The sequence below is a fragment of the Carassius auratus genome, chromosome 26, assembly GCF_003368295.1.
Source record: "Carassius auratus strain Wakin chromosome 26, ASM336829v1, whole genome shotgun sequence".
Lineage (NCBI taxonomy): Eukaryota > Metazoa > Chordata > Actinopteri > Cypriniformes > Cyprinidae > Carassius > Carassius auratus.
In genome coordinates this window covers 3472090-3497984 of record NC_039268.1, presented here as the reverse complement: position 1 = coordinate 3497984, position 25895 = coordinate 3472090, and the positions used below count along the sequence as shown (strand labels likewise).

The window sequence follows — 25895 nt, the reverse complement described above, 5'->3', positions numbered from 1 at the left end:
TATGATTTGTTAGCATTAGTTGACATAAACTAAAAAAGATTTTTTTTAAAATTTACACATTTACTGATACATTATTAAAATCAAAAGTTGCCTTTGCTCATATTAATTAATAGATCTGAGTTGACATGAACTTACATTGTATTTTTATTAATTAACGATTACAAAAAAATAAAAATACTACACATTTATAGCTTATTGCTATTTAACACATTATTGTAAAGTTACTAACATATTTTTAATAAAAAATAACAAAAATATGTCACTTTCATACTCTTTTGTCATAGCACATGTAGTTTCACTAAAACTTATCAAAACATGCAGTTTGGTCTGGTTTTGTATTCGTAGTAAAATGGCTAATTATAAAGAACCTACCATTTTTATTTCTGTTGTGTAAAACATTTATGTCTTTGTAAATAAAGTCTAACTTCTCGAACTATACAGTTTTAGATATCATAAAATGTTAACATGTTTAATTTTAGTTTGGTTTCCAGCTTGTTTTAGAACAATGTTCTGCAACTAAAATGCAACATTGTGAATGTGATAAAAATCTGATTTCACCAGCAAAATTATTCTGAATATTAAATATATCACCCAGCCCTATGTATGTCCAACAAATATGTTGAATTAGGATCACATCCTATATATAACAGAATATATGTGATTCTAAAAATGAAAGTATGCATTTGTTTGATTTGTGTATTAACCAATGGCAAGCCTACAGCACTCACATATACAGGCGTCTGTCTCACCACTGAAACTAGCAGCAGTCTTTTCATCACTTCACAAGTCGTTATTTATGAAAAAAGACTCTTCACTGTCACTTGTCAGGATGCAGGTCACACTGCGAAGTCATTGACCTTCTCAGTAAGTACAAAACAAATAGTAAAACTACTGTATATTCTAAAGAGCCGATGTGCAGCTTCTCAATAAAAACCAAAATGCCAATGTAAAGATGCATGACAACTCAGAACTGCTTGTTTTGATACATTTTACACCTTCATTCACTCGCCTAGAGCATATCGTATCAGAAACCTGCTCAGATTCATAAGAAACAAAAAGGTTTGAATCTCATTGAAACGCAACGCCTGTATTCTGATGAAGTCCTTTATGTGTCAGTGGCTTTGTGTCAGATGTAGTATTGGTGGGATGCCAGGCTGTCCATGAAGGGCCGTACCAGATTGTCTGTGGAGAAGTAGAAGACCAGGCCGAAGGTGATGGAGATGGGAAGAGCCGGCAGAGCCTTCTTGAAAATAGCCAGCAGGAGGAGAGTCAGACACAGTCCCTGCAAAACAACCACAATATTAAAATTACACAAAATTAACTCTTTGGCTCTGCTCCAAAACCTGCCCCACTGAGGCATCATCCACTCATTTGGAAAATTCGACATGCAGTAGATAGCAATAAAAATACATAGCAAACAATTGTTGTTTACAACAGTCAATGTTTAATTAAATGATTATTAGCAATATCTTTAGTACTGAATGAAATATAAATATGAAAAAAAACATCAATTCACTACAGGAGAACTCTGTTCAGCCCCCGAAGCTTTTTTATATGGATGGGTGCTTTTTATTTATCTTTTTTTGGACTGATGCATGCAACACATTGTGGCATTAAACAGCTTGAAAGATCAAAGACACTTTTTAATACAACGCCGACTGGATTCGTCTGAAAGAGGAAAGTCATATACACCAAGGATGCCTTGAGGGTAAGTCATTTATTGGCTAATTTTCATTTTTGGGTGAACTGACCCTTTAAAGACTAAATGAGACACTCACAATGAGAATGGCCACGAAACAGGCCAGTGTGGTGTTCCAGTCTCCTCCGGTGGCGGCCGCCTTTCCCACCAGGACACTGTAGAAGATGAAATCACCAAGACCCAGCTTCACCCCTCCTGTGAGACAGAAGCCAACCGACAGGCATTTCAGCATATGACACTAGAATAAAATAGTCAAACCTGTTTGTTAAGTTTGCTTTGATTGCCTGAGGCATTTTGAACTAGTTCATCTCATTGTGACTGGATATTTACTACAAGTGAGCCTTAAATGACATGCTTTATAAGTGAAGTACTGTAAGCGAGAACATGATCTCTATGACACTGAGACTGTAGTCACAGGAACCACTTACGGTCTTCCTCAAGGTCCTCTTCTGCTGAATACCGCCGCCTCCCTCCATGAGCCACATCATCCTCTGACTCCTCCTCTTCCTGTGCTCGGGCTCCGCCCTCATTCCGCAGCCTTCCATCAGCTGAGAAGACAACAACAGCTTAATCACCAATACCTATGTTACAGGGAACTAGATTCCATTTTCCACAGTGCATTTCATTGTCAAAGGGAGAAAAAAGTACTAAATTATAAGTGCTTGTAGATGATAGTAAAGAACTCACCAGAACCTGGATTACTAGAATCAGCCATGCCAACCATCCAAACCATGGCAGCTGAGGAAAAGAAACTTTTATTAGTACATGACCCATCTCGACTGAACTTAAAGTGGTTAAACTAGCCGATCACAAAAGTAGTGATGCAAACTAGTGTAATTTTTAAACAATCCCAGCTGTTGAGAGTACTCATGCTGTATGTTCTTGGCTGCATTTTTTAAGACTTACATGAATATATGAGCGCAGGGAAAATTGGCTCGTTTCTTTCTTGCGCCGTCTCTACCAGCATCCTCAACGGGCCTTTCGGACAAAGCACCGCTATCAGATCTGGAAAACAAACACACAAACCGTGAAACAATCATGTGCATTAATCCCACAGATAAGAGCATTTTCAGTTATTTTGACATTTCTGTGCCACTACAAAAATAAACAGTTTCTGTTCCTTTAAGAACTGAATTTTTAACATTATAAACAAATTAAAGGGATAGACCAATCAAAAATTAAAATCCTGTCATAATTTACTCATGACAGTGCAAAACCTTAAGTGTTTCTTTCTTCTGCAGAATTTAAAATCATATATTTTGAGAAATGTCTTGTAAAAAATACAATGGAAGTCAATGGGAACTTAAACCGTTGAAAACATTCTTCCCAGAATTATTTCATGTTCCACATAAGAAAGAAAGTCAAAGAAATTTGGAACAATGGTGACTACAGATAAAATGTTTGGCCTGATTATTAACCCCTTAAAGAAACAGCAATCCCTATTTTAAATGTGAGTGAGAGTCACCATATAGGAAGTGATACAGAGGCACAAATGCAGAAGGCTTTGCGGTCTGTCAATCAATCTCCAGGCACCATACCATATATGGAGATGGCTCCCAGTATGACCCATGCTGACCATTCGGGCAGGTATTTGATGAAGATGAGGGCCATGAGGGCGCTGATGACGATGAGGTACGCCTGCTGCAGCCGCAAAGGCCCTTTCCAGTGAATGCAGATCATTCCCACCACGCCGAAATTCCAGATGATCATCACTAACGTTGGGTAGTCCATAGCCACATTATATGTCTTGAACACCTCACTGGAAAGAAAAGGGTTTGACAAAGTAAGGAGCTACTTCTAAATAAGGAACTCAATTTGAAATATAGATGATTGAATCTACTGAAACAATTGAAATCAATCATGCATTCTTCTCGAAAGGCTAAAAGCATGAAATTGTCATGATTTCAGCTATATCCTCCAGCACTGACATGTCCCCCTCCTGTATGAGATTCAGTTACATGCAGTAGCAGGATCACAAGAAAGCGAAGCTCTGCAGAATCTCACCCCAGATACATGAAGCTGAACCAAAAGAGCAACATCAATGAAGACAGAATCAGCCAGCCGTGAATGACCTGCACACAGAAAAACACCAGCAAGGATTTTTACAACAAGACGTGAGCAGTTTAGTGATAGTGTTATAATCAAAACCCCAGAACTCTAAAGTGTTGTAGTAATAAAGCGGATCTCACTTTATAACAGCGATACTTATAAAGCACCACCAGTATTATGGTCATGAAGACGATCACACTGATCATGACGATGGTGTTGAGGAAAGAATTCAAGAGCCTCTGACCGACGGAGTTCGGGTCTTCTTCGAACGGAGTGTAGATGCTGCAGAACACACACAAACCATACGTTTCTGCTTCTTTGTAAAGGATTGATTCAAATAAGAAAACACTGTCATCATTCATTCCCCCTCAAATCTGTTGGCTGTTTCTTTTTGTGACACATCCTACATCGCATAGGAATACGATAACAATATTATGGAAAGCAAATTCTTCACATTTTATAATACTGAAAAAAATTATATTAAAAACGTAAAATTAAAAAACAAAAAGGTAAATGAAGAAAAAAAAAGTTTTACTTTTAAAAAATGTGAAAAATTGTAATATTAAAGACTGATTTTTAACTTTTTATAAAGACTGATTACAGATATATAATCCATATATATAATTAATCAATAAGATCAATAAGTCTCTTCTGCTCCTCAAGGCTGCATTTATTTGATGAAAAATATTTTATTTGAAAATGCAATACTTTTTTCAGGATTCTTTGATGAACAAAAATTTTAAATGAACAGCAGAAATATTTTCTACCAATATAAATATTTATCACTTCTTATCAATTTAACACATCCTTGCTGAATAATAGTTTAAATTTCTAAAAAAAAAAAAAAAAGTTTCCTGACCCAAAAACTTAAACTGTAATAGTAAACTGTAGTGTAAATTGTTAGAAAATATTTATATTCTAAATAAATGCTCTTCTTTTTTTATCTTTTTATCCATCAAAGAATCCTGAAAAAAAGTATCACAGGGTCCGAATAAATATTAATCAGCACAACAGTTTCCAGCACTGATAATAAATCAGCATATGAGAATGATTTCTGAAGGATCGTGTGACACTGAAAACTGGAGTAATGATGCTGAAAATACAGCTTTGATCACAGGAATAAATTAGTTCTGAATGTATATTAAATTGTAAAATGTTATTTTACATCATAATAATATTTCACAATATAATTTTTTTTCCCTGTATTTTTAATCAAATAAATGCAGCCTTGATGAGCAGAAGAGATAGATATACTATATAAATAAAAATACTTTTCTTAAAAAGTATTAAAAATCGTTCTGATCTGAAACTTTTGAACGGTAGTTTATTAATATATTTATATAGTTAGTGCTCAACAACAATTCTTTTGATGTTAATGTTTAAAGTTGTAATGAGGTAACAAAGCCCGTACAGCCGCTGTGAGCTCTTCTCCGTGTAGAAACTGACAGACTTGATTGTTGCCACCACCACCACCATGCAGAGCGTGACAGGGATGAAGAGCATGATGACGTGCTTAGCGCCGTATTTGAGGGTCAGCTCCTCTTCCTCTCCATCAGGAGTGGACGCTCGCTCTCGCTCCACCGGCCCCGGCTCGTCCAAACCAGAGCTGACCGGCCGCCGCTGCAGAAATCACAGGTGAGGACGAGAAAAATGGAGATATGGATCGGATCCAATGTAACAACTCTATACTAGCACACGTCAAGCTTAGTTCTTTCAAAAGAGAGGAAGGAGAATTGATGTCCACTTACCCGTTTGGTGTCTGTTTGCTGGGGCAGAGACACATCATGATCTTGGTTGTACGAGGGGATGGTTGGGCTTTCACACTGGACCAGAGCGGACCTCTCGTTGTACGAGTCCTCTTCACTGTCCGAGGTATTCATGAAGGGAAGGTGACAGAAGCCAAATGCCCAGAGCTGCAATATATAAATATAAAGCAGCCTTTAGCAAAAAGCATGATGGAAAACCATATAGTAGATTACATAGTCAAATTAAGAGTTGGCTCAATAATTCATTTGCATCACCACTCCACACTGATCATGGATGTCTCTGTGCAACATTTTATATTCTTTAAAATGGTGTAATAAGAACATAAAGACTTCATTTTCACTGCATTTTACAAAAATTATGGTATTACAGGAAATACATGAATATTAAGAAATATACAAAATATTGTCATATATATATATATATATATATATATATATATATATATATATATATATATATATATATATATATATATATATATAAATGCTGATCAGTTACACAGCAACGTGATAAGAACAATTTACAAATACATTAAACTTGTGAGAAAAAAACTGGAAACTATTTAAAAAGGACAATAAAAGCATAAAAAGTCATCTAAAATAGATAAAATGTGGGAAAGTTTTCCTTACACAATGCATGATATATATTACTGACAATTTCTGTATATGCCAGTCATAGCACTTTTATTATTATCTGTATCTGCCTAAATCAATTAATACTGGAAGCTGAAACTTTAAGGACTAAGGGAATTTTTTTTTTTTTTTTGATGGGCACTGAACGGTTTCAACATGTTTTTTTTGTGATGCATGCACTTTTTTTATAATACATAAATATAGTATATATAAAGTCAGAAGAAAATCAATTCATAGCCTCCATCTGTGTCGGTTACATTTCCATATACACTTCCATTTCACATTTTAATATGAGATATTACTATCTGACATTGTATAATAATAGTACCACGGTTCCTCTGTAAGTGGATTAGATTAAAACACACAAAAAATTGATCTTTATATAATAATAATCATCTCTGGGACAAATAGGAAAGTTTTCATGCAATTATATTGAGTGTAATACACCCCTGCTCTTACTCATAATACTGTCATATTTCAATAATGTTCCACAAAACCCAGATCAAAACATTTATCATGATCCATGACTGTCCAGCATCTGCTATGTGTCTGGAAAACATCTAAAGTAACGTTCACAGATGATAAGACTAAGATAAATACCTTCAGATGTGACCGTGTTTACATGAATGACGATCCAGCAGCAGGACTCCGTCAAAACATCGCGAACTGCAACGAGGAAGTGATGATGACGATCAGCTGATCGCAACGTGACGCTCGAGCGCGTGACGTCACCCGAACACATTTCACGTCGACAAATCACCATTTACTTTATCTTTAAAAAATGTTATATGTTCTTACACACACACAAGCAAAATGTTTAAATATGTTGTAAACTTTTACATTTTGCATGGTAAATATTTAATTCATAAACAAACATTTGCAAAGTTGTATACCTAACTGTGAAGCATTCTTAAAAGAAGTAAAGTCCTTAGTGTTAATCAATAACAATTGTACCTTGTATGGAGAAATTCTTTGAAAAAAAAAAGTCCCCGCTATGATTTTCAACTCAATTTTCTGCTTAATGTGTCTTAAAAAAAAAAAAATGTTGTATTTGTTTGTTAAAATGTTGTTGTTGTTAATTTTGTTATATGTTATAATGTTGTTGTTATTGTTAATAATGTTGTTGTGTTTTTTATTATTATTTTAGTTTCTACTGTTGCTATTACAAGACGTATCTAGATATTTTCAGCAGAAATCTGGATACAATATATAGATATTTTGATATAATGTTTTTATATATTATGAGTCAAAAAATTTTAAAACTTTATGGTGAATCCTATGATTTCATATGGTACATATACAAAAATTACATAATCTTTATTTATTTGTACATCTGTTTGTGAAGCACTTAAAGAAAGTTAATTGGTTAAGAAAGAAAATTCTGTGGTTCTTTATCCAGCAGTGTATTTTTATGAGTGTTTGTTTTTCTGGTTACTTTTTACCCTGTCATTCTGTTATTATATTAATCATATGAAATGCAACTATTATCTTCCTCCCTGAGAGACAGAAAGAGAGAGATAATAGGGTGAGGAATCATTTATTTTAGTGTTATCAAAATTTGTTATCGCAATTATTTATCCCAAGTAATTACAGTTAGTCCCTGAATGATAAGTTCAATACCAATGAGAACAAGGTCGTAGGTTACGTGGTTTAATATCCACAAACTACCAGGTGCTGTGAAAATATTTCACATTCGTAGATTTTTAAATAAAATAAATGAAATTACACCTTAAAATATATTGTTTAATCAGTTTCTAAGATTTTATGCTCTTACAATACATTTTATATTTTACATTTACCAGTGTTTATTATAAATAATTGTTTATAATAATAATTAGTAGTAATTGTAGTATATCATCCATTTATTTTACCATTTTATGATCTGGGACATAAAAATTATAAAAATAAATAAATAAATAATTTATTTATCTTCAATTTGTTCTAAATGGTCATTAGAGTCTGATTGCCTTCTGGCAAGAAAAAAAGAGAGAGAAAGAGAGAGAGAGAGAGGTATTTTATAAACGCTATTCTGACATTTACCCTGACAATTTATGTGGACTAAATTCAGTAAGGAAGTCTGCATAATTTGTCATCTTTAAACCATCAAACTTGGCAAACACCCAGAACACCCTTCATGGCAACAACATCTTCAGGCCAAGTATTTTTTTGTTTCGTTTCAGAAGTTGTTTGAAAGATTCAGGAGAATTGTAGGGAAAAATCACAGGCTCCCAATGTGTAAATAAATGTTGTGATGGGACACCTAGGATCCTCTTACCTGACCTTATCATTCATGCACACTGAGAGCCAATAAAAACTGCTGGGAGGAACCCAAGGGTTTTACACAAGGGTGGTTTCTTTTTCACTATAGAGGGCAGCACAATGAGAAGAGAACACTGCAGTGCATTGAGAAACAGAGAGAGACAGTGATGCTTTGCCAGGAAAACACCGTTCACTATTGTAGTTTGACTTTTGTAGTTGGTGGAGTGCTTTACCTCTTGCGGCAAATTAGCACGCACATGCCGTATGGACGTTATGTGGACACAAAATCCCCCGGGATGATGGTCCCAGCCAAGGCAGGATGGTTCATTCAGGAACTTCCATCATTCCTTGTTCCTGTGCTGTTGTTTTTGATGACAGAAAGTTTGCCGGGGATAGGAAGACATTTACTGCTCTGGACCTTTGGCTTGCACTACTTTCAGAGGTAACTTCAGTGCTTTAATTAATGCATTAATGCAAACAATAGCATATCAAGCACACTGGCAAGGAACTTTTCTAAGAATGTTTGAGAGAGCTGTATCAGATTAACACACTAAACACTGTTTTGTTTTGTTTGAGTTTTGCAATAGGGAAGTAAGTGACACATAATGTACTAATAATTAATAATGGGTGACAATCTCATATTCAATATGCAAAACATATAAAAAAGCAATGATGACCTGTTTAGCAACGATGACAAATGCACTTTGTTCTTTGGATTTCTAAAGGTATTTAATGAAAGTAGGCTAAATATTGAAGTTTACCAAGGTAACGAGATTTGAACAGTTTTCTAGATGAGTTCAGGCAGAAGTATATCTTCTTGATGGAAAAATCTTTTTTAAACACACCCGGGAAGATATTAAGTCAAAAGGCTTCTTCACATGCAGCCATGTACACTGTACATTTCAGGAATGGCAACCATATTTAAATATGGAGTGAATCATATAAATGAGTGTGTACAGAACAGAACACTATTTTCTTTAGGTTTATTTTTGTGTATTGCTTTTTTCTAGGAGGAACCTGGACAAGGCTCGTACTTCTTTCTTAAAATGCATCATTTTATTTGTTATTTTGATATATGTGTCAATGTAGACATAATTCAAGTTTGCCCAATTCAATTAAACAGGACTGTGCTTGCATGCTTATTGCCTACATGAAAAAGAAAAACAATAATAAAACAGCCGCCTGGGGCATTACCATAATGGCTGAAGAGTGAACTGACTTGCCAGACTCTGTACAGAATGTAACTTTGACTGCTTAATTGTCGGTTGCTTAGATTTCAGTTCTATTTTTAGCCACATTTCTGATGAAAAATCTTGTTTTCGGAAATTCCACCACCATGTTACTGCAAGCTTATCAAATCAAGTCTCTAATCAAAACATGACATTTACTGCACACATATCCTGTACAGGTGCATCTCAGTAAATTAGAATGTTGTTGAAAAGTTCATTTATTTCAGTAATTCAACTCTAGTTTCACAATTTGAGTTGAATTACTGAAATAAATGAACTTTTCCACGACATTCCAATTTATTGAGATGCACCTGTAAGTCTGTGGTGTTGTAGCATAAGAAAGAATACAGCGATTTGTTGACTCAAAAAGCAGCCAACACTTTTCCTTGAAATAAACATCCTGCCACGAACAAAACTGCAACTGTGCAACTGAGAAAACTACAACTGTGCAACTGTGGTTGCCAGGTCTTTGACCACAACGTTTGAAGTTTTACAGATTGAGCTTAAATGTATCGTAAACGAATAAACAAACAAATATGTATATTTCAATAATTGCTATAATGATAATACACCGACCTACTGAAGAACTAGTATAGTCTTTTAGGCTTACCATTAACATACAATGACAAGCACCAAAAACAGTGGTAATGAAAAGCGAAAACATGAAGTGACCTAATTGTTCTCTCTTCCATGCAGTTACACAGTAAAAGGCGAAGGAGACCAGCTAAGCTGAGAAAAAAACCCGCATTAAACAAAGAGCATATTACAAAACAGAAAACATATCTGATACAACTCAAAGAAACAAGCAGCCTTCTTTGAGTAAACTGCCCTTACTGTTCTTTATAAAAAATAATAATAATAATGTACACGGATCACCATGTGCTCTCATTTCCACATTTATAACAGACAAAAGGCTACACACGGTGTCACAAATAAACACGACACTAAAATAATGCAGTAAACATTCATTACAGAAAATAAGAGGGAAAAAAGCTATCACACAGAGATTTGTTTTTCATGATTTTTATAGTAAATCATAAGATGACTTGTTCTTTTCCACCTTCAAAAACTTTCAACTTAACAGTATTTTTCTGTAAAATCATGGGATTATGAAGTGCACAGTTTTAAGGAAACAATGCCATCAACCAATTCTCCTTTTTAGCATAGCATTTTCACCTTTAAAATGATTTTTACAAATGCCTCTGTGGCTCCTGCAGGACTTTTGTGTACTCCCCGCTGACTAAAGGCAGGCCGTCTCCTCTGTACATTGTGGTGAGCGCAGTGAGCTTCTGCTCTGTGAACGGATTTCTGCAGGGTCACTACATGCTCCACTGCTCTCAGTACCACAGCGAATGGCACAGAGACACACGTCTCATCACTGGTACTGTACATGCTGCTGATACAGCCTCAGATCCTTTTGATCAACTACATGATTCATTTGAATGGAGTCAGTGAATGCTGCTGTAAAAACACTCAGCTGAAATTAATGTCCCTTCCAGGTTTGTTGATGTTTTTCACTGGCATGGCCATCAACATCCACAGCGACTATATTTTACGAAACCTGAGGAAACCAGGAGAGGTCAGCTATAAAATCCCTAGAGGTCAGTGTTATGTAAAAAAAGGAAAATTATGTGGGGGGGGGGGGGGGGGGGGGTTAATAATTACTTGACCACATAGTTATTAGATTTTAATAAATGTTAATTTTACAAATATAAATGTAGTTAATGTAAATTAATATACATTTTTTTTATTTAATATATATACACATTATTCAAATGGATTTAGGAATAATTACACTAGAAAAATAAGAAGTTAATTAGAACACTTTTTAAAGTTAGAATGTTAGAATTATGACTACATATTTATTATAATACATTTTAATTCTAAATTTGGAATTTAAGTTAGAATTATTATATGTAATGAATAAAAACATTACTAATAACATCTACTAATTTATAGATTTAATTAATATGATATTAAATTAAACATTATAAACATTAATAATTTTAAAAACACCTTTTTAATTAATAAAAAAAAATCATTATGGGTCTCAAAAAAAAACCCCAAAAAAATTCAATGAACTGTGGTGTGTTGTTCATGAACTGAGACAGAGATTTGTGAATAGAAAGGATTAAATGAGCCGTGACTTTTAGCCTGTCCAAGAGGATTTTGAAGCTGACTTATTATATAAATATGGCATATTGTTAAAAATATTGATTTATTCCTGAATTGAGTTCTGCATTCAATATTCAGATTGTGTTCTCTTTAGGAGGAATGTTTGAGCTGGTGTCTGGTGCTAACTTCTTTGGGGAGATTGTTGAATGGTGTGGATACGCTGTGGCCAGCTGGTCCTTTCCTGCTTTCTCCTTTGCTCTATTCACTATCTGCTCCATTGGCCCTCGAGCCTACCACCATCACAGGTGCTGAACCAACTGGACTTTTCTCCAAAATCTACTGAGGTGCCTTACATCAGCACACTCAGATATGAAGGATGTTCCAAAATACTGCCTTCTAAAGATAACTGCTTTAGATTACATTGTCTAATTATAAGCAGAATTGACTTAAAACCAGAAAATACTGATAAAAGCATGAGCTTTTAAAATCTGCCTAGAACCGTTTTATTTTAGCAGTCTAATTCAAATATAGCACTATTGTATTTTTATGTTCTGATTTTACTTTAATTTCTGTTAAACTTTACATTTTGCACGCTTTGTCACTTATATTAGTTTTTCTTATGCTTATATACTCTTATTAATTTTTATTTATTAGTTATTTTACACCACAAGTTAAACTACATAAAATAAGAAATGTTGTCTTGACAAGTACCTGAAATGAACTAGCATTTTTTTTTAAATTGTTTTATTTAATTTTTTTCTTATTAGTCTTTTCTTTTAGTTATCTATTATAAACCTGGTCGAGAATCCAGCATCTGGCACACAGTTACCTTATGGATTATAATAAAGGGTTTATGTTTTTATCTCATGCAAACTTGGAAGTAATTACCTTGTTTTCTTCACAGGTATTACTTGGAGAGATTTAAAGATTACCCCAAATCAAGAAAGGCTGTAATCCCTTTCCTGCTGTAATAAAGTCTGACTTTTGGAATAACACAACCTCTCCAGCCACAGAAACAAGATTAAACACTGCGTTAATTAAGAAAGAAACCTCAAGTGATGATCTTGTTACTACAAGTTCTGCTCACATCCACATCCCAGACAAGGAAACCTTTCACAGACTAGATAAGCTGAACTAAATACATCCCTAAACCAAACATGCTAAGGAAGACTCATGAGTTGAACATCTGTACAAACTAGGACGTGTTTATCCTATGTGTTGTACTATCGTTTCAGCTATTAAAATATTTCAGTTTGTTATGAAATGGTAAAGTGTCTATTTTTCGTTAATGTTTTTGTTTTTTTATGAAGTTAATTTATTTTATGTCTATTTTTTGTTTCTTAAATGTATGTTTTTGTTTGTAAAGTAACGACCAAGCGGCCAGCGGCAGACAGTGAGCTGATCAAAGCCTATGTTTGATCAATTTAGCCTTTTTTTTTTTAAATCATCACAACTTGCCTAAATTAAAATCTATAGATATAAAACAGTTCAAGCATATCAAAATGTTAGTTTAAATATTTAACCTAGATAAATGTGCACTATTAGGCGCATAATCGTTTGTGTGGAGAGCGGAAGCTAAAGTGCGTTTTGCAGGACATGGAGGCACCAGTGCGATCACTTGCATTCCTCGTAAAAAAGGAAAAATGAAGGTGACGTGACATTCATACTCAGAATTCATGTTCTGCATTTAACCCATCAAAAGTGCACACACACACCATGAAAACACACCCGGAGCAGTGGGCAGCCATTTATGCTGCAGCGTCCGGGGAGCAGTTTGGGGTTATTTATAACCTTGCTCAAGGGCACCTAACTCATGGTATTGCTGGCCCGGGACTCAAACCCACAAGCAGTGTAAACAATTTAAAATACACTAAATTTTGCTCATAAAGGTAAGAGTAATACATTCAGAACTCTAAAGGGTCTCTTTTATTTGTGTGCACTCACAATATCAACATAACAATGTGCTTTTGTAAAATAAAGAAACAAACAGGGCACGCTTTCTACCATCTTGCTCTTGAACAGGAGTGCTTTACATTGATGAACCAAAACTCAGCGAATACTTGCCTCACATAAATGAGAAATATATGTATAGAAAACTCGGAACTACTACTTTAAAATAAAATAATTCAAATTGAAAACAAAAACTCATTACGAAATCCATAATGGTGCATTTCTCTCTAAAGGTGCATCCAATGAGGAGATGGCTACTCAGGATTGTTAAAGCTTCATCTTTGCGAAACTAACTCGTAAAACACTGCTTTATGAAATTACATTTCTATTTTAATGAAGTATATACAACAATAAACAACACGTAAACTGTAAATTGATTTGCGAGGATATTGACATGTTCTCAGGAGACCAGTTAGATCTGGCAAGAAACACCGGATCTCACCAGATCTCGTGCCACAAGCTGCATCCGAAAACTGAAAAATTCTGCCTTTGGAGGATGCATTTCAAGGTAGGAAGGTAACAAGGCATGTCCGAATTCAATGTTAGCTTCAGTTCTGGTCTGCCTGAACGCTGCTTGAAAAGTAATTGCTTGATGTGAGATCTTGAGTTTTTGAATGCAGCCGAGGCATCACATCCCTGGTTTATTAATAAATAATTCAAATATCTCTTTACTAAACTAAACAAATGGTCTCGTGCTGTTTCCACCAGCGCTGAAAATCTTTTTCATCCCCATAACTGATGGATGTCTAAAATATCAAAATAAGGAGAAGCCTAAAAACAGGCCCAAGCTATACTATAACGTTAAACTGGCCCAAAGCCCGGCCTGTAGGGGTGTAAAGAAGTTTAAGATAAAAAAATCTGAAATAAAAGTGAATAGAAATTTCAAAGACATTATACAAATGAATAAAAAAAAAAAACTAATTTACTAAAACTTTAAACAAAAATAATAAACTCAAATTTGGACACGTCATGGCATTTTTCCCCCTGTCGAAATAGAGAACTGCTATCATAAAAATCACACTCTCTACACTATGACCAAATCTGAACTCTGTCATCATTTACTCACTCAGTTCCTTACAAACCCGTGTGACTTTCTTCCTCGAAACGCTTTGAGAAATCTTCCAGCATCACAAAGACAGTTCAGAGCTCAAGGCTGTAGTGACCACGTCTCAAAGGGCAAGAGTAAATGATGACATTGTCATTGACTTTTCATTGAACTATACCTTTAACAGTTAACATGACACTCTTCCCACCTTACTGAGCAGCATTTATGGTTACGCCTGGTCTATGGTCACTCTCTTCTTGGCCAGAGGAGGCAGAGGAGGTGGAGACGGAGAAATGCCCGACTCTGGAATATACTCCTCACTGCTCTTCTTCAGCAGTGGACTGGATCTGACGGAGTACCAACCTCAGTGAACCAACCCGAGGCCAGAGCCCATAACAATCAGCACTTTATAGTTATGCCAAAAGCTCCGGAGCCTACTCATGTCTGTAGAAATAAAAAGAGATGACAAACATGAGTCCTGTGGAACAAGGGAAAGAGACGGTTCTTAGCAGTTATCACTTTAATTATACATTTAAAGTGCTCTATTACACACTTTTATGTTATACACTAATTTTGTACTTGATATACTAAAAATTATTATTTAGTACTTCTTAAAATAAACTTAAGATCATCTAAGTGTACTCAACTCTGCTATTTTGGGACACCATGAATATGTTTTTACCACATACTCTCTTTGTATTAAAAAAAATGTGTTTAGTCACTGTATGAAAGATGGTTCAAGTGTACTGCAAGTGGAAACTAATTTTTTTTTAAATATCAAGATTTAATATTAATAAGTTTAATATTAAGATAGTATTTTAAAAGTGGAATTTAATTCATATTTGAGTACACTTTGATGATCTTAAGTTTATCTTAAGAAGTACTAAAGAACCATTTTTAGAATATTAAGTACAAAATTAGTGCACAAACAAAAGAGCACTTTAAGTTTATTATTTTCACCCGTGCCATTTACTGGAGAGTGACAACTTGCCCCGGTCTCTCTACATGTCTCTCTACTCTCTACATGTTATTTAATATTTTCATACACTTCAAACCCAGTAATATGTCGTTTACCATTTTGACAGGTTTAGACGTAAATAGGCGGCCTGACAAATGAAATCTCTGTAAAATCCTAGGCTACAATACATTTTTTTTAAAGGCCACTATTATTAGTATGGTAAGAGTAGGCCTTTTTTTCTACAAATGTAAATGCTGTCTTAATTATTTATAGTATATGATAAAGACTATTGTTTTTACATTCATGCTGACTGGATAATACATTTTGGGTGATAATGCCTGTTTATTATTCGAATAGGCGCGAAAAAGTTAAATAAATTAATACAAATTAATATTTTCCAAACAGAAAATTAATCAAATGGGCGGATTTAAATTTGAGTGAAAATGGTCACACCTATGTAGCACCAGCAGAGAGAGCTATTTACTCATGTTAAAGTTTGATTCACCAGGCAGCATGGTCACATTTGTGAGTGCATGCCCTTTAAAAATAATGAGCAATGTGTGGCCAAGGTATGGACAGAGAGCAGGGGGTTTGGATGGAAATACTGCTTACAGCATATAACGCATTATACATTATGCAAAATTATACATAATGTGTCTCAGGTTGTTGAATGAACTAAGAATTAGTTTTTTGTCAAAGACAAAGCCACTGATTTGATACAAAGCTAGCCGAGAACACAGATGGCTGACCGTTTATAAGAAGAAGAACTCTGTGTCTCATTCTTGTGTAACACAGTGTTTCTGCATTTTGCTCGCTTGCATAATGTTCCAAAAACATCAATAAAATGTAATGATAGTCTGCCTGACATGGAAGAAGATGAACATTCAGTTTTACAGTGCCGTTTGTATTATAGTCTGTGACTATCTTTTATAATGCCTGGAATGTGCAGCATCTGGGTTTTATCTGTTTAAAGACACTAATGACAAGGTGTGGAGCTTTTGAAGGATTTGATACTCCAACATTAAAAGCGAGATCATTCCACACAGTTCCGATCCCATGGCATGACTGTAGGAATTCCTGGAAAACTCAGTTGACTGCAACTTCTGGTGGAGGAGCAACAGCTTGCAAAAAGGTTCTGATAACATTAAGCTAAAATTTCCATTAAGATATGAAAATGTTCTGTTGCAGTTTTTTCATGTTTTTAAAATGTTTTTTCTTGGAACATTCTATTTGATCACATTCCAAATATTATTCAAATGTTACTTCTGTATGTTCTATGAACATTCTGAATCAAGTAATAACATTCAGAAAATGTCCTGACACATTTATAACTAAGAAATTGCAGGGGAAAAAATAATTCCATGAATGCTCTGACATTTAAGCCAGTTTTTGTGCTAATGTTTCAAGAACATTATGAATGACTTTGAATAAATATTCTATCAATGTTACTGGAAGAACATTGGAGAGAACCTCATCAGAGTGTTTGCCATAGTTCTGACAATGTTCCCTGATAGATGGGAAACAGCTCTTTTTTTGTACAATGACAGTTGATGCACAACTAACAACTTGGTTTCCGGAACATTTGGAAAACGTTAGTTCTTGTTTCTTAGAATAAAACTCTTTGAAATCATTCTTTGATACTGTGTGAAGATCCTTAAAAAGTGTTACTTGTTTTCATAGAAGAAAAAAAAACAAGACGAGTGAGAGAAAATAATGGCCAAATTTTCATTTCTGGTTGAACGTTTCCAGAAATGCAATCTTCTGAGCTCTCTGTATGAAGTGGGACTGAAATATCCTTCACAATACAGCATTCCCACTCATTTCGACACCAGGCCTCCTCTCTAATTAGCCTGTGTGGTAAACACACTGTATTTGTTAAAACAGGCCAGCGTCTCTGCAGTTCCCATGAGAATTTGTCCTCACACACACTGCAACTCCACAAGTAATCCCACCGAGAGTGTGCCAGGTTCCCCCACAGTGTGTGTGTGTGTTAAGATGACAACTATACCCAAGATTACTATAAGATGTTAAATAAAGATAAATGAGAGGGAGTGTCTGTCTCGGTTTTTTTTTTTTTTTTTAGCCTGCATTCATGTGTCAGATTCACAGTCGTAACAGATCACTACAAAGTCACTTCTCAGAAAACATGTGTCGAAGTCATTCCTGGAATTAAGGAGATTGTTTATTTCCCAAAAGTTAGCGGGGTGCTTTATTGCATTCATTTCCATCTCTCTTCAAACAGTTTCCAGTCTTACCATGCCATGGGGAGACAGAGAAAGAGAAAGGGAAGCTTTCGAAGGAATGACAGAGGGGAGTAACAATTGAAACTGGCTGTATACTGGCTAGCTCAGGGCTATATGTCAGTCACCTATCACACACACATATACACGTGTAGTCAGTGTGGGAAACTAGTTTGTTACAGTGACACGCCTAAACTAACCCCCCCCCCCATCCCATTCTAATCCACCAATCAGCAGCGGTTCGCCCGGGGCATGTGCAGACACAGATGTCCTGTTTACACCTGCTACTGACAACCAGATCAATTCTTCTATTTCAAAATACTTCAATACATGAAGTACTGCCAAAGCATTAATACAAACAGCTTTGGAAACCCATTTCTGCCAAATAAGGAAAAATAATAATAATAATCATACTTTGGAAAATTATAATTATGACCTAAACATTTTAAATAATGAGTAATAATTATAAGATAGTATAATTATAGTAACTAACTAACTAATAATGATGAGATAAAAAGTAAAAATTATGACATATTATGATACATAATAATTTTAAATGATAATAAATATTATGATTTAATTTTAATTATTAAAACTCATAGTCATCATTTTGACTAATGTTGTAATTATGATATAATATTGACTAATTAGGTTATGCCAAAGCATGTTCTAATGTGGTGGAAATGGGCCTCCAGATAAAAAGAAGTGACAAAAATAGTGTTAATGATAAAAAAAAAATTATAATAAATGGGTTAGATGCCGGTAAAATAAAATAAAATAAAATACAATACAATAAAATACAATAAAATACAAAAATTAAATATAAAAACCTGGACTTCAGGGATATTTTTGTTCTGTTTGTTTTTTTGCAGTACCATGAAATGATATGGCACATAAAAAAAGCAAACTATTGTTGGAAGATTTATGTGTTACTCAAAAAGTCCCTTTTTTTCCAAGTGAGCCAGTTTTGGTTGCCAGATTTTATTCCACCACACAAGATCCCATCATCACAACATGTCACATGACTATATTCAGAGTCCACTCTTGTGTGTGCAAATGCATGTGTGTGTTTGAGTGCTGGTAAGTCAGTGATGTTGCAATGTTTTAATTTTGACTACCACTTTTGAAAGACAGAAGCCTCTGGCTATATATCCCCATGAAGAAATGAAGAGTGTGTTTGTGTGTTGGCAGGGTGTGTTCGAGTGTAACACCTGGTACTTCAGCTTCTCCATCATTACTTGAATAGACTGTGGGGCAATTTCCCTGATGACAGCAACGACTTACATCCATTAGTGAGAAACCTTTCTTCCTTCTCTCCCACTCTTTTCCAATTTTCCCCACTCTGTTTCTTTTGCAGAACATTTTTAAAGGGTAATGTGCCTAATTTTAATTTACCTGCAAGCAAACAAGGAAACACCCCACCCCCACCACACACACACACACACACACACACACACAGGTACTAAAAATAGTTAAAATACTTCTGTCTTGCATTTTGCTAAATAAACAAATATGTTATGTTACTCACTAGAACACCACAGCAACAGCCTAGTGATGTCCTTGCAGCACCCTAATGACTTCCTAGAAGATCTCAGCAACAGTCAAGAGAAGCCCTAGCAACAGCTAAAACCATTCCAGCAACAGCCTAGAAACAGGCAAGATTTGAATCCATTTTTAAACGTTCATGGTCAGCGCAGTAACCTCTGCTTTGAGAATTTAAACTGTACCTTAGCGCACTCTAACTGCAGACTCATCTGAATCATGATAACAGTGTGTGTGTTTGATGGACACACCTTTGTTCCAGGAGCTTCTGGTACGTGATGTAAGATAGGATGCTCTGATGATGTCGTCACAGGTAGTAATCGTTTGGCGGGAACAAATGAATCGCAGTCAGTCAAACACGACTCTCCGCTGTTCTAGGAAGTGAACACCACTGCTTGACTAAAATGTGACTTTTCATCACCTCATTTTTGGATTTGCATTAAAATAAGAAAACTGTTCTTCATTATGAATACCACAGATATAATCACAGGTGTGGAGATATGTATGAGTGTGAAAAACTTGATGCAGTGTGCATTTGCTTGGCAGTACATCTGTGACTCTTGACTTTTGGCCACTTTGTTTTTGATCTTCAGAGGGACTGAACAGGTCAGAGTGTTGCTTTCACATGCGTGACCCACATTCACTGCAATAGCATGTGGTTTATCAACAGTTTGCACCGTAGGGTGAGATCAAATACACACAAACAGCCCAGTGGTGCTTTCAGTCCACAGAGTGAGCCGGACTCTCAGCACTATATTCTCCATCTAAAACAGGATCTGGATATATATATATATATATATACATATATATATATATATATATATATATATATATATATATATATATATATATATATTAAAATAAATTCAAGTATATTTGTACAGTGCTTTTTACGATACATACCATTGCAAAGCAACTTCACAGAAAATTAAGTTTCTACAATATTTAGAAAGTAGCTTATAAGTGGTGACTGTCAGTTTATGTGCATATGACAGGAATTTTCAGAAAAATCAACCCGATCTCACAGCAATTCATACATCTTTCACAAGGTGGCTTATTCGCACGAATTTGTAGCTACGACCACACTCGTACAAATTCATACGATTGTTGCCAAATCGTACGTATTTTACGAGTTGCACAATTCATATGAATTTGTACGAGTGACCTACACCTAACCCCGCCCCTTAACCTAACTGTCACTGGGGTTTAGACAAATCGTATAAAATCGTACGAGTGAGGTCGTACAATTTCGTACGAATTGGACATGAGATAGCTTTGGAAAAATTATTACAAGACATAGTCAACCAGACAATGAACACTATTAACAGCAATTTTTTATATATATATATATATATATATATATATATATATATATATATATATATATATATAGTATTATATAATATTGTAGAAAACAGTATTATACATTTTAAATGAAATTATTGTTGTATCCAGCAGCTTCCCATACCTTTATTAAAGAGCCACACAGATGGGAAATCAAAAATTACCTGTATTACAGTGTATGATGTAGCTGTCCATCAGTGTAAACAATGTGCAAAGTAATTAAACCAAAAAGTACATGATTTATAAAGTTATTGGCTTCTAAAGTAAGGAGTCAACTCTGAATCGCTGAAACGAGTCGTTATAGATTTCAAATCTTTTGCCCATCTCTATGTACGTCACTAGGGACACTTTGCATAATAATCTCCGCCTACCGTCTTGGGAGAAACGTAACTCTGACCTGCCCCCCCCCCCCCACACACACACACACACACACAGATGCTCTGGTTGGTGTGATAGCATCATGTCGAGGAGACAGTGTGTTTTTAATTGTAAATGCAAGTTTGTTTTATTTTCACTGCCAAAGAATGAAGATCAGAAGAACCAATGGCTAAAATTCATTTTTACCACAATACCAGAGCAGTACAACAAATCCCTTTTGTTGTGTTCACAACATTTCACTGATGACTGCTTTTCTAATCTCGGTCAGTACAGCGGGATTTTCAAAGCGTTTGGCCATAAAAGAGGGTTCATTACCAACTTTATTTAGACCAACGAGCATCTCCGAATCACAACGCGAAGTATGATGATGAAGTTATGTGTCTGTTTTCTCCCGAGCGTCTTATCAGTATGTGTGCTGTCTGCAGCCTTTGTTTGTGCTGATGATCTTCATTTACAAACACGTCATTAAAATGAAGTGTAACAAGTGCTGCTAACAGATATTCTGTGATAAAGTAATCCATATGAAAACAACGCAATGTCTGTTTTTCACGTCTCCCTTCATTATATCTAATGTGACTACGGTCCCGCGCTGAACGCGCTATTCAGATTCAAACTGAGGCGCGCTGCTTGAATACACACACACAGAAGAAAAAGCAGCGAGACTGTTCAAGTTTTTTATTTTTCTGTTTGCTTCGCGATGAGAGGAATAAGACATAATTCACCCCAAGAATATGCTAACGCATTGTTTACCATGAAGTTGTGTGCGGAACAACAAATCAAAACTATGTCAGTTGACCAATCAGAACACAGTATGCTACCGAAAGGTGGGGTTTAAGGAAACTGAATCTTTTGAACAGCTTCGCGCGAACTGTTTGGGGATCTTTGAGAATTGAGGTAATTTTAAAATGATATTTTGACAAAATGACAATGTTTTTTAACCTTGGATGGATTTAAACCTGTTGTACAGGACTTATAAACAGTGATAGGAAGCTTAGAATTTTCATCTTACTGGCTCTTTAATAATATTTAGTGCTAGTTAAATATATTTTGTTATCTTTGACTACATTTTTCCAATTTTCAATTTATCCAATATTCAGATATTTTGCGCATAGGTTAAATTGACAACTTTGGGTTGAAACCATTGGCTGCATCCGAAAACTTAGGCAGTTGACTTGCTACCTCGCTGCTGTATCGGGCAATGACTGCAACTTTCAGATGCCATCTTTATTTTTTGGCTTAACTGTCACAGAATTGAATGCACAGGATTGTGGGATATCAAAGGCAACAAAGGATGCATATGCTGCTTTCAAAAATTGGACAGATAAATGCGTCTCTGGAGGCAGGAACTGAAGCTGACATTGAATTCGGACGTGCCTTGATGCCTTCCTACCTTGGAATGCATCCTCCGAAGGCAACATTTTTGAGTTTTCAGATGCAGCAATTGTGGTAACAACCTAACAACTGTCCAGGTAATGTGCCATGGCGTGGCTGGTATAAACACAAGCACTGACTACCATTGCCTGAAAAAACACCTCGTGTGAACATAAAAACTTTTAGAGAAATGTACGTGTTTTTAGTTTGCAATTTCAGTTTGTGCAATTTGAAGGGTAATGGAAAGCTACTGAGAAGACCCTAGACATGCCCCGATTAGGCCATTCGTTTATGCAACAGGGAGAAACATAAATAAATGCTCCTATAAAGAAGTCTTTGGCTTGTGAAGTAATCTGTGGTTTTCTTTTGCTGTGATATCCATGCGGCATGCACTGACTGAATTAGACATTAGATTAAACTAAACAGAACTCATACTGTAACCTCTTTGCTAATAAGCCCCATGTGAAGTATTTAAGTAGCACCATGTACTCTATGTCAAGGATATGACACCGTGGGAAATATCTACATCAGAGAAACCAATCAGACTGTTATCACTCTGACAAATGACACAGCAGTTACGCCTTTCCAGATAAGCTAATCACTAACAGTAAAGCCTTAAAATCTAGAGCGTCTTCCATCGGCCGTCTGTTTCATCACACACTTCTTGAAACCAAAGATCTAGCTTTTGTTTTTAGCTCAGATAAAAGAGAATTACAAAGCATGGCACAGAAATGTTCAAGATAAAGGCCATATTCCCTCTCTCTGTTGTTTTTATGAGCTCTCTTAAACACTCTCATGTTTCAGAGTGACTGAAGGAACTAAAGAGGAAGAAGGAGTGTGTCACTGGGTTTGTGCTGTATGATCTGTGCATGGAAGTTTGTGCAATTTTATGACTTTTTTTTTAACCATTTATGCATATGCTATTAGCATATGTGTTTAGGTTTAGCATGTTGCTATGCAAACAACGAAGAAACACATGGTTCTTTTATTGAAACTTGAAGTGTAAAATTAACTTTATTTATGTCTTCCACCATAATGAATGGATGTTTTCACTGACCTAATATGTTATTAGCACGAAAGCATGTGCATTTTATGTTCCTTCCCTGCTGAAAAAAACAGCATATGCTGGTTAGGAATGTTTTGACGTTGGGATTCTGGTTTATGCTGGTCCTTTGGTGGATTATGCTGGTCCTATGCGGGTTTATGCTGGTCCTATGCTGGTTTATGCTGGTCCTTTGTTGGTTTATGCTGGTCATTTTGCTAGTTTATGCTGGTCCTTTGCTGGTTTATGCTGGTCCTATAATGGTTAATGCTGGTCATCTGGTGGTTAATGCTGGTCATCTGGTGGTTTATGCTGGTCCTTTGGTGGATTATGCTGGTCCTTTAATGGTTTATGCTGGTCATTAGGTGGTTTATGATGGTCCTATGCTGGTTTATGCTGGTCCTTTGCTTGTTTATGCTGGTCCTTTGCTGGTTTATGCTGGTCCTTTGGTGGATTATGCTGGTCCTATAATGGTTTATGCTGGTCATCTGGTGGTTTATGCTGGTCCTATGCTGGTTTATGCTGGTCCTTTGGTGGATTATGCTGGTCCTTTAATGGTTTATGCTGGTCATTAGGTGGTTTATGCTGGTCCTATGCTGGTTTATGCTGGTTCTATGCTGGTTTATGCTGGTCCTTTGCTGGTTTATGCTGGTCCTTTGGTGGATTATGCTGGTCCTATAATGGTTAATGCTGGTCATCTGGTGGTTTATGCTGGTCCTATGCTGGTTTATGCTGGTCCTTTGGTGGATTATGCTGGTCCTATGCGGGTTTATGCTGGTCCTATGCTGGTTTATGCTGGTCCTTTGCTTGTTTATGCTGGTCCTTTGCTGGTTTATGCTGGTCCTTTGGTGGATTATGCTTGTCCTATAATGGTTTATGCTGGTCATCTGGTGGTTTATGCTGGTCCTATGCTGGTTTATGCTGGTCCTTTGGTGGATTATGCTGGTCCTTTAATGGTTTATGCTGGTCATTAGGTGGTTTATGCTGGTCCTATGCTGGTTTATGCTGGTCCTATGCTGGTTTATGCTGGTCCTTTGCTGGTTTATGCTGGTCCTTTGGTGGATTATGCTGGTCCTATAATGGTTAATGCTGGTCATCTGGTGGTTTATGCTGGTCCTATGATGGTTTATGCTGGTCCTTTGGTGGATTATGCTGGTCCTTTAATGGTTTATGCTGGTCATTAGGTGGTTTATGCTGGTCCTATGCTGGTTTATGCTGGTCCTATGCTGGTTTATGCTGGTCCTTTGCTTGTTTATGCTGGTCCTTTGCTGGTTTATGCTGGTCCTTTGGTGGATTATGCTGGTCCTATAATGGTTTATGCTGGTCCTTTTGTGGTTTATGCTGGTCATTTGGTGGTTCATGCTGGTCCTATGCTGGTTTATGCTGGTCCTTTGCTTGTTTATGCTGGTCCTATGCTGGTTTATGCTGGTCCTTTGGTGGATTATGCTGGTCCTATAATGGTATATGCTGGTCATTTGGTGGTTTATGCTGGTCCTATGCTGGTTTATGCTGGTCCTTTGCTTGTTTATGCTGGTCCTTTGCTGGTTTATGCTGGTCCTTTGGTGGATTATGCTGGTCATATAATGATTTATGCTGGTCCTTTGGTGGATTATGCTGGTCCTATAATGGTTTATGCTGGTCCTTTGGTGGATTATGCTGGTCATATAATGGTCTATGCTGGTCCTTTGGTGGATTATGCTGGTCCTATAATGGTTTATGCTGGTCATTTGGTGGTTTATGCTGGTCCTATACTGGTTTATGCTGGTCCTTTGGTGGATTATGCTGGTCCTATAATGGTTTATGCTGGTCCTATAATGGTTTATGCTGGTCCTATAATGGTTTATGCTGGTCCTATAATGGTTTATGCTGGTCCTATAATGGTTTATGCTGGTCATTTGGTGGTTTATGCTGGTCCTATAATGGTTTATGCTGGTCATTTGGTGGACCAGCATGAACCAGCATCCCAGCGTCAAAAAATCCCTAACCAGCATATGCTGTAAAAAGGATTGATGACAAATCAAGTAATTTTTAGTATAAATGTATTCAGTTATCGGTTGATTTTTATATATGTTAAAGTAGATCACATGCACAGACCAGGAAACATGAATTATGAAAGAAAATATAGCGAGTTGTGATTATATGTTGCACTGTGTTAATAGCCCGTAAAACAACTTAATGTATATGTAAATCACAATCAGTATTTATTAGTCTGTCAATAATCTATCTGTCAATGCAACTGCAGTATGAATTGCTGCCTAAAGCCTAAATGGGAAGG

General features: G+C 35.9%; 2 protein-coding genes across 2 annotated transcripts; one reads left to right on the top strand and one right to left on the bottom strand.

The window, feature by feature from the left end:
* Nucleotides 1–558: 558 nt before the first annotated feature.
* On the bottom strand, nt 559–6833 carry LOC113044116 (presenilin-2-like). Its single transcript, XM_026203748.1, has 11 exons — nt 6748–6833; nt 5497–5661; nt 5160–5368; nt 3889–4030; nt 3704–3771; nt 3238–3458; nt 2606–2704; nt 2387–2437; nt 2128–2247; nt 1779–1894; nt 559–1282 (listed from the first exon to the last, which is right to left on the bottom strand). The coding sequence occupies exons 2-11, from the start codon at nt 5626–5628 to the stop codon at nt 1127–1129; spliced, it is 1314 nt and encodes a 437-aa protein (XP_026059533.1). The 5' UTR covers nt 5629–5661; nt 6748–6833; the 3' UTR covers nt 559–1126.
* Nucleotides 6834–8573: 1740 nt separating this feature from the next.
* LOC113044127 (3-oxo-5-alpha-steroid 4-dehydrogenase 2-like) lies at nt 8574–12941 on the top strand. The gene is made up of 5 exons (XM_026203757.1): nt 8574–8848; nt 10853–11016; nt 11135–11236; nt 11905–12055; nt 12655–12941. Exons 1-5 carry the CDS (start codon nt 8574–8576, stop codon nt 12719–12721), a joined length of 759 nt encoding a protein of 252 aa, XP_026059542.1. The 3' UTR covers nt 12722–12941.
* Nucleotides 12942–25895: the final 12954 nt, after the last annotated feature.